At 42.0% G+C, this 10,659-nt stretch overlaps 1 protein-coding gene across 1 annotated transcript; it reads left to right on the top strand.

Moving 5' to 3' along the window:
• The first annotated feature begins 1,899 nt into the window (after positions 1-1,899).
• Positions 1,900-10,028, top strand: LOC137046029 (uncharacterized). Its single transcript, XM_067423084.1, has 9 exons — positions 1,900-2,683; positions 2,772-2,855; positions 2,932-3,012; positions 5,199-5,727; positions 5,810-6,137; positions 6,235-7,036; positions 7,342-7,548; positions 9,082-9,440; positions 9,519-10,028. The coding sequence occupies exons 1-9, from the start codon at positions 1,900-1,902 to the stop codon at positions 10,026-10,028; spliced, it is 3,684 nt and encodes a 1,227-aa protein (XP_067279185.1).
• Positions 10,029-10,659: the final 631 nt, after the last annotated feature.

Here is a 10,659-nt window from a genome sequence, read left to right as displayed (position 1 = left end):
GGAATTTATTTAGCTTAAATATTATTTTTGTTGGGTTATTACTGTGTATATGTCAATATTATTGGTCGTAATGACTGTATTCGATATGTTAATATGGGCCGAGAGGTTCACACTTTGCTACTTTGTACCACATGGCACCTAAAACAGTTTAAGCACATTTTTAAGCAAAGCAAGATGTAATGCAAAATCTATCTGCAACTAGTTTCATGATTATAATTGTTTATATTGTACATTATTATTAAACATAAAAACTCATTGCTTTTTTATTTTAAAAACGTTTGATGTAAATTATGTTAAATTGTGTTGTATAATCAGACGCTTGTCTCATAGATGGAGCATTTATATATATTGTATATTTATTACATGTCAAGGCGAAGACACTGACATTGAGAGAGATGAAAACAGTGGAGGATGCGGGCATCGATCCCGCTACCTCTCGCTTGCGCCTACTGCTTTCCACCGGTTGAGCCAAAGTAAGCCCAAAGTAAGCCCACCTGAGCCAATCGCGTTTCTTCCTGGGGCTTACTTTTGACCAATCGCGTTTCCTCTTGTGGCTTACTTTTGACCAATTGCGTTTCGTTCCTGTGGCTAACTTTTGACCAATCGCGTTTCGTTCCTGTGGCTTACTTTTGACTAATCGCGTTTCGCTCCCGTGGCTTACTTTTGACCAATCGCGTTTCTCTCCTCTGGCTACTTTTGACCAATAGCCGTCGTCCGTTATTATCGTCATCTTTGTTACAGGTAAGACTATGATATATCGCTCTGTTTTATTTTAATATAATTTGTTTATATTCAGTGTGTATTTTTAGAAAATGAAACGTGTCAATGTAGTTAGATAGCATGTACAGCACAGGTTTTCCTCAGTACCTGTCAACCTGTTAACTTACTTTTTCCCATGATAAATAACGTAACTGAGCAAAACATATTGCTAATGTTCAGATAAGTTAAAATCATCGGCCGTTAAGCTATATTGATGTCAACAGTGATGTGTGTATTGTGTGTGAATAAAAGATAATGATTTAACAAAAAATACTTACATTTGGTAATAATACTAGTGACATCCGAGAGCCTGGGCCTATAAAATCGTTACCACCATCCCCCATCAAATTATATACTTCGTATTCGACTGTTTTTTTTTTTTTTTTTACCACAGTAATATGGTTACGTTATAATGTTATAATGCCGTTACACACACTTTTTTTAGCTACTAGGACAGGACATAATGAGACAAATATAACAAAACAACATTGTAAATACAAAGCAAAAACGTCTTTTACATGTGAGGCCTCCAACACTGATGTTTTTGCTTTGTATATTACCATATTACTGTGGTAATAAACATTACCATACACTGGCCTGATGATGAGTTTTATGTGAAGTGTGTGTTGGTCTGTATATATATAAGATGCATCACAGATAGAGAGGTAGTACAAATACACAATATATATATATATATATATATATATATATAGTTACACACACTTAACATACAGGTATCGCATTGATTTCTAGAGGTAATAGTCTCTTTCTTACATGTAGTGTGTTATAATGCCATTACACACACACTTAAAAAAATAAAAACCTAGGACAGGACATATGAGACAGATATAACAAAACAACATTGTAAATACAAAGCAAAAACAAGTTTTGGTTTTTACATGTGATTAAGTGTGGTTGGTCTGTGTGTGTATATATATATATATATATATATATATATATATATATATATATATATATATATATATATATATATATGTATATATATATATGTAGTTACACACTTAACGGACAGGTACTGTTCGATTTCTTGAGGTAATAGTCACTTTCTGAGTTTCATTTCAGAAAATGTACGCATACCCTGTTTTTCGCCGCCAAACGCCAACATCAAGCCGACTCCTCATGGCGCCATCGGCGGAGGCGAAGCGCCTTGAAAATGTGGAGTCTGGAAGGGCCAAACCGAAAGAGGAGGTGCTGACAGAGGCCAGTACTTATGTCTGCACAAACGGTGGCGACCCCAATGACCAGTTTTTAGTACTGGCTCACTGCAAACTTCAGTTTGGGAAGTACCAGGGCCAGAGATTTAGATGGCTCCTGGAAAACTCACTGGGGTATGCAGTTTATTTGGTGCTCAGCATTTCCACTGAGAAAGCGCAGACAAACCCATTGTCAGAAAATAAACAGCTGTTTCTACAGTACACTTCTGATATTAGAGAGATGGCAGAAGAAGTGGAGAAGTACAAGAGGAAGCAGGATATGCAAGCAGAAGCCCGGGCAACTGGAGACCAGGGCTGCTTGATGGTGGAGTTTGGAGACTTCCAGGGTCGGTCCATGAAGGAAGTTTATGAGGACCAGAGCAAGGAGGCAAAGGACCTCATCAGGTACCTGGTTAAGGCAGATGCCAGGCCCAACACCAACATGGCCCTTTTTAAGGCGTACGTCCTGAAAAGACAGGCTTCTGCTGTGGGCACCAGTGGACATCAGCCTGCACGTCCACCTGCACGTCCACCTGCTGCCGCCACTGTCTCTGTACCTCCACCCTCAGCCTCCAGTACCTCTGCACCTCCACCCTCAGACATCCGAACTGGTGTACAACAGACCGCCACTGTGAAAGCGCTGTTGGCACGTGGCAAACATTTGTCTCCTTCACAGCTGGCGAGAAAAATCATGTCACCAGTTAAACCCTGTGAGTAGTGAGTGTAAATATCGAATTTCCCATACAGCAGTTCAACATGTATTTATTTATCGTTATGGCAAACTTGTCATGTTTCTAGATCCATTACCGCAGTCCACTTTACCTCCTCCAGCAGCAGAACCTTCAACCAAACGTTTGGCCCAAAGGCAGATTTTCACTACTGGTAAGTAAGCACCATCTTGCATACGTTTGTCTTTTGTGTATTGTTCACAGTAATAGTTTTTACATTTCTGCTCCAGGCACTCCTGTTCCCACTGCTGAAGAAGATGATGAGGAGCTGGTATTTGCTGCATCCCAATGTGAAGCACAGCTAAATACAGGTGTGGCATATGACAAATGCCAATATTGTTAACATGTTCAGTTACAAGTCACTTATAAGTTATTTGTTAATGATAAATTAATAATTTACAAAACATGACTATACAATAATAAATCATTAATAAGTAATACGCTAACCATTTATAAATGTTAGTTTTAAGACACTTATAAGTTTTTGGTTTAATGATGAACTAATAATTTACTATAATCATATAAATATAACTTATTAAAAAGTGGTTTGCAAACAATATACAAATTTGCTGTAAGTTATGGTAAAAAATATAAATCATTATTTGAGTCTATTTAAGTATTTTAAGTATTTAGGTCAAACTTGTTTCAGTATCGTCTCTGATAATGGTTAATCTTAAACAAGTAATGAATAGACCATTAGTAAATGATCATTATAAGCTTGTCTGTGTTCAAACGCACAAACATGCAGAATTCGTAGGAATACTTTATAATTGGCACAGAACTTAATAGGTAACCAGTGTAGAGACGATAAAATTGGTATTATATGAACATATTTTCTTGTCCTAGTAAGAACTCAAACGTTTGGACACATCACTATTTGTAATGTTTTTGATCAAAAATACAGAAAAAAAGTAATATTGTGATATATTATTACAATTTAAAATAATTGGTTTTCAATTTATTATACTTTAAATGATCATTTATTTCTGTGATCAAAGCTGAATTTTCAGTATCGTTCCTCCAGTCTTTAGTGTCACATGATCCTTCAGAAATAATTTTAATATGATGATTCATTTTCAAAGTTGTTAATATTTTTTCATAACCTGTGAAACTTTTTTATAATACTTTGATGAATAAAAAGTAAAAAAGAAAAGAAAAAAAGAAGCAAAATGTTTTAAAAATAGAAATCTTTTGTAACAGCGATAAACTCTACTGGTCAGTCATTTGGGGTCAGTAATTTTTTTTCTTTCTTTTTTTGTAATAAATCAATAATTTTATTCAGCAAGGATGTGTTCAATTAATAAAAATTGATAGTAAACGAGATTTATATTATTTTAAAAATGTTTTTATTCTGAATAAATGCAGTTCTTTTGAACCTTTTATTCATCAAATATATTAGTCAGCAGAACTGTCTCCAACACTCGTAATGAATAATCATATTAGAATGATTTCTGAAGGATCATGATCACTGAAGACTGGAGGAACCATCCTGAACATCAAACCATCCTGAAAACCAAATATTTTAAATTGTAATAATATATCACAATATTAAAAAAATATTCTGTATTTTTGATCAAATGATGTGCAAAAGAAACTTCTTTCAAAAACATTACAAATAGTAATGTGTCCAAACTTTTGGCCTGTACTGTATGCGTATATATATATATACATATACAGGATTTACAGTATTGCATACCACTTAATAATAATTTATGAATGTTGAATGTATTAAGTAATAATTAATAAATTACTTATAACTGAATTAACAAAACATTTATAAAATGTTAGCATATTACTTATTAAACATTAATAAATGTATAGTTATGTTTTGTAAATTCATCAACTAATAACTTATAAGTGACTTATTACTGTACATTTTTTAAAGTGTTACCCAAATGTTATAAGAATGTTTTGTAAAAACACAAAAAATCTATTTGTTTTTAATATTTTTTGTTTAAAATACAGAATTATGTCACATCATGCTTCAAGCAGGATGCATTCTTTGAGTGCACTTCTTCAAAACCGTAAGGATGTCCAAAGGTGTCGGGGTATTTATTTGCGTTTCCGAACTTACCCGTTGTGAAACAATCGCCGGATAACTTTTTCACTCCGCTTGCTCTTCTCACTCACTCTTTAGCTACCCCTGAGCAGACAGGATCATGGAGTTTCATTGTTCTAATGATTAGTGGAACAGTTTTTTCCTTACTGTATATTTGTGCATGCTTCGTGTCTGAATTAATCGTGCCTCATTTTCCTTACTCCATTTCATCTAATCCTCATCCTCAAAGAGCTTTATTGATTCCATATTCCTTACATCAATAAAGTGTACACTGCGTTCTTTGCTTTTTAACACTAGTACCATTTTCTTCACTGTTAATGATTATTAATACTTGTCCAAAATTATTGCTTCGCAGGCTGTTTGTGGGCTGAATTTTTGGCATATTACTATCAAATGCAGCAGTCATGCTTATATTGTTTTTTGTTACTATTCACTCAGAGGCCTGTGCTGGTCCGTCTCCATCAGCGGAAACTGCAAAACCACCAGATCTTCAACATCATCACCCACCAGCTGAGCTTCCAGTTCATTGGAAAGATCATCTTCCACCTTTCCAACATGAGTGGATCCGGAACACACTGTTTAAGGCCAACCTTCGAACCGGCAAGCCAGAACTAGTGTCCCAGCTGAAGCTTTGGTGGTACCCTCCTCAGCCCCCTTTAATTAACACTCAGCCACCCGCCTCACACGACCTCTTCTTCTGTCGGCCCCTTTTCTTATGGATGCCGCTGAAGATGTGGTTATTTCCCCTTGTCTGTGTTCGCGTAGACTGTGTTAAGCACAGACTGACAGCGGCAGGACTTTATCGCACCGTGCGCAAGGTCTTGGACATCGACGGGTGGTATGACCTTGCCACTGAGTATCTGGAGTGCAAACGCTGCAAAAAGAAATATCCTGCCTGGTCCGAGGACATCTTAGGGCAGCTGGATATGGGCCACCGCAGTCAGTTTCCAGCTTTGCTGACATACAGGTAATTCTTAACGACAATCATTCATTATTAGGCGCTTTTATTTGTGTGTTTTTTTTGCATGATTATACTGTTGTTTTCTTAGATACTCATGTGACAACCGGGTGCTGAGGATGATGAGGGAGAGGACACTGGGCAACAGTGTGACTCAGCTTTACAAGAAGCTGATGGAGCAGCACAGTGAGGCATGGACACAGCGTGTCCTGCAGTACTTGACTGCCTGCGAACCATTTACAAGGTCCTCCCTTGTGCAGCCTCCTGTGTTTGCTGAGCCTCCCCTTTTACCTGCCCTACCTAAACCTAAGTGGCTGTTAGCAGTGTACGCCAGGGATGTTCTGGGGCGTTTGCACGAGGTCAAGGGCAAAATTACATCCATCTTTGGCTGTGTTCTCAAGATGGACTCCACAAAAAAGGTATCACAGCCCTGTTTGTATCCAGATATTTGCCAGACATGGATATGTACACAGACATAATGAACACGGTTTTTGACCCTTTTATTTTTCCCTATAGGTCACAAAGAAACTGGCTGGTGCTGCTTCAGGAACAGCTGCCTGGTGCACAAATGTGGGGAACGAACACGGCCAAGTCCTTGTCTCTGTGCTAACAGCTGCCGAAGGACATGGACTGGACTCCATGGCAGCTGGTTTGATGAAACGCTACCGGGAGGCAGGAGAGGCAGCCCCAAAAGTAATGTACGTGGACAGAGATTGCTGCAGTCAGCATGGCCAGTCTCGAGTGAAGGTCCTGTTTTCGGAGTGGGATGAGCTTGAAGTGCGCCTTGACATCTGGCATTTCATGCGGCGATTTGCTGCAGGTGTCACGACAGAGGCTCATCCTCTCTATGGGATCTTCATGGCACGTCTGTCCACGTGCATCTTTCAGTGGGATCCAGAGGATGTGGCTGCTCTTCGCCATGCAAAGGAAGGTGAGCTGGCGACAAAGAAGACTGGACACATCTCCGGAAAGGCGGTCAGTGCTCGCATTACAAGGAGGGAGTTGGCACTGCACTGCCGAAGGAAGACCAGGGGGATGGAGGAGACGACCAGATCAATCGGATCACTGATTGATCTGTTTGACAGTGCGGCCGGGAAGGACACTCTGGGAGTTCCTCTGCTGGACCACGAAAGGATCCAGCGGATATGGAAAGAACAGCAGAAGCATGTACAGTGTATCCAAGATCCAGAGAACTTTCCACTGTACATGAAGACAGGGACACTGAAGAAGGGTGGTGTGGAGCTGTGCTGCTACAGGTGTGCCCGTGGCTCTACCTCCTTGGAGTCATTCCACCTGCACCTGAACCGTTTTATTCCAGGTATTACATACATATTTAATTACTTACTAATTGAATTACTCATTTAAAATATAAGCACTATAACTGCTTCCATTACTTTAACGTAATGGCACTTTAATAAATGTCACACTCTACAGTAATGTTACAGTTCTTTTCTGATGTCATAAGCATTGACAAAGCTGTCTTGCCTGACAATCACTAGTAACTAATGACAATTTTTTATCTAAATTACATAACTCTATTACATGCAACCAGTTACTTTATAGCACATCATGTGTAGTACATATGTGACATATAATACCCTTTTTTGTTTATTTAACTTTTAGGAACCAGTGCCAGTGATGCGCATTTTCAAGCTTATCTCCTTGAGGGCTTGATGCGTTGGAATGATGACCGGATGGATGAAGCCATAAAAGGACCTTCATCTATCCGGTCATATGGCAGTGCCATGAGAGAGGCTGTGGACCAGCTTAGTCGAACAGTCTTTGGGAAGCCCTGGGATGAGCGCTATCGCCCTCCTGGAGCATATACAGGCAAGAAATTCATTTTTTATTTCTATTTGAGCCTTTAATGTACTAGACAAAATATTAAAGAGCCTCTATTATTTTTTTCTGAAAATTACCTTTCATGTAGTAAGTAAAAAAAAAACTTCTCAAGGGCTACCCCCAGCCCTAACCCTGCTCAAGGGCTACCCATAACCCTAACCCTGCTAGAGGGCTACCCCCAGCCCTAACCCTGCTCAAGGGCTACCCCCAACCCTAACCCTGCTCAAGGGCTACCCATAACCCTAACCCTGCTCAAGGGCTACCCATAACCCTAACCCTGCTCAAGGGCTACCCCCAACCCTAACCCTGCTCAAGGGCTACCCATAACCCTAACCCTGCTCAAGGGCTACCCATAACCCTAACCCTGCTCAAGGGCTACCCCCAACCCTAACCCTGCTCAAGGGCTACCCATAACTCTAACCCTGCTCAAGGGCTACCCATAACCCTAACCCTGCTAGAGGGCTACCCCCAACCCTAACCCTGCTCAAGGGCTACCCATAACTCTAACCCTGCTCAAGGGCTACCCATAACCCTAACCCTGATAGAGGGCTACCCCCAGCCCTAACCCTGCTCAAGGGCTACCCCCAACCCTAACCCTGCTCAAGGGCTACCCATAACCCTAACCCTGCTCAAGGGCTACCCATAACCCTAACCCTGCTCAAGGGCTACCCATAACCCTAACCCTGCTCAAGGGCTACCCCCAACCCTAACCCTGCTCAAGGGCTACCCATAACTCTAACCCTGCTCAAGGGCTACCCATAACCCTAACCCTGCTAGAGGGCTACCCCCAACCCTAACCCTGCTCAAGGGCTACCCATAACTCTAACCCTGCTCAAGGGCTACCCATAACCCTAACCCTGCTAGAGGGCTACCCCCAGCCCTAACCCTGCTCAAGGGCTACCCCCAACCCTAACCCTGCTCAAGGGCTACCCATAACCCTAACCCTGCTCAAGGGCTACCCATAACCCTAACCCTGCTCAAGGGCTACCCCCAACCCTAACCCTGCTCAAGGGCTACCCATAACCCTAACCCTGCTCAAGGGCTACCCATAACCCTAACCCTGCTCAAGGGCTACCCATAACCCTAACCCTGCTCAAGGGCTACCCATAACCCTAACCCTGCTCAAGGGCTACCCCCAACCCTAACCCTGCTCAAGGTTAAAAAATTAGTTCTTCCATTGTTTCATCATCGATTCAGATTCGCACTGGGATTTATGGAAAATCAGTGTCTACAATCAAATCACTGAGCTTTAGGAAGCCTCTGGACACAATGGTTTTTTTTTTTTTTTGGAATATGCGGTAAACCAATCACAACAGACTGGGCCGTCTGACCGGTCAGAGCAGAGTGAGCGTTTGGCTGAACGTTTTGGTGATGTGCAATGTATATTATGAGAAAATGAAAGTGTTTTTTGACCTTTGACTTTGAATATCTCCAAAACTAAATTAGGAAACTTTAAAATAGCATAATAGGGGCATTTCAAGAATTTCTTTTTTTCATTTTCTTTTCTCTCATTTCTTGTAGGTGAATTGCTGGGAATGGAGTATCTTTACAGCCAGACTGGCAAAACACTAACTCCAGTGCTCCAAAACCCAGAGGAGGAAGACAGGCTGGTGGAGGAAGTTGATGACCAGGATCTGCAAGATGAGGGGTTTGAGGAACAGATCCTGGAGGACATCACAGTTCCAGTGCTGTATGAGGATGACCCCTGCAGTGATCTCGGAAACAGCCCCTCATCTTTGCCTCAGCCTCAGTCCCCAGTATCATTGCCTGAGCCATCCACATCATCTGGTGGAGAAGGACAGCATCTTGCCCCTGCCCCTGCCCCTTCAGTGCTGTCACAGCCATCTGACACTGGAAGCAGTCTCTCTGATGAGGCTCAGGTAAGACACTTTAAGTGCTTTATTTAAGTTCAATCTTGTTTTATTCCACATATATTAATATTAATCTGCATTTACTAGGGAGCAGTCATTGGCCCAGATGGCATCGCTGGGTGGGATAAGGTCCAGGATCTGGCTGGTTACCTGGTGGGTCTTCGTGAGGCTGCTTACCTCACTGACCTCCAGATGACAGAGGCCATCCAGCTGTGGACAGCTCTCCCTGATTGCGATAAACAGCGGGTCAACTATCAGTCTCGACATCAGCCTCAGCTGACACATGGGCGCTTTAAGGCTCCAAAGCGGTCCGGTGTCACACCGGGTGTGGAAAGTGTCAAACGTTGTCTGATTGGACATCCTGGGGGTCCAGCACAGTGGCCCAGCACCAGCCGCTTGGTTGAGGCCATTTGTATGAAGCTGTGTGCTTTACACAAGTCGCCAACCAAGAAGGCTGGAGTTTGCACTCCCAGGTGGTCTAAAATCCTCTCAGATTACCACCACATCCGAGAGCTGGTGCTTAATAGTCGCAGGCTGATGGATGAAACAATGATCCAGCTGTTTGAGCTAAACCAGAGGACACTCATTCAGTGGTAAGCATGGCACATTATTTGCTTCAAATAAAATTAATGCTTCTAAACATATATATAATAAATAATTTATTTTTAGGTTTCAACGGCGGCAGAAGAATCAGGAAATGAGTGTCCTTGCTCAGGGACTGATTCCACCTGATCCAATAGGTGTGTCTATTACACAGCTTCCTCCACCGAGGCAGAAACTAAATGAAGCACCATCGACCTCGGGCCCAAGACATACTTTTATCTTTCCGATAAATCAAGAAGGACAAGCACCTATTCTGCGACCAGGTCGACGGCCCGCTGCTGCAACCAGGGAGTGCCCCATCGCACCTGCCCCCACAACATCAGGACTTGTGCAGCCTATTTCAGCACCTGGGTCATTGATGGGCACACTAGTCCTTAACCCAGACATGACTGTGTCGATGGTGTTTCAGTCTTCAAGTGCTTCAGCATCCAGTGCACGCCCAGCTCTGTCTGCTCCTGTTTCTGCTGCTCCTGTTGCTCCTGTTTCTGCTGCTCCTGTTTCTGCTGCTCCTGTTTCTGCTGCTCCTGTATCTGCTGCACCTGTTTCTGCTGCTCCTGTTTCTGCTGCTCCTGTGTCCCGTTACACCCAGAGGAACAGGCGCCGGCGGGCACAGGAGGAGGAAAGT

Source organism: Pseudorasbora parva, chromosome 18, assembly GCF_024679245.1.
Source record: "Pseudorasbora parva isolate DD20220531a chromosome 18, ASM2467924v1, whole genome shotgun sequence".
NCBI lineage: Eukaryota > Metazoa > Chordata > Actinopteri > Cypriniformes > Gobionidae > Pseudorasbora > Pseudorasbora parva.
This window is presented reverse-complemented; position numbering and strand designations above follow the sequence as displayed.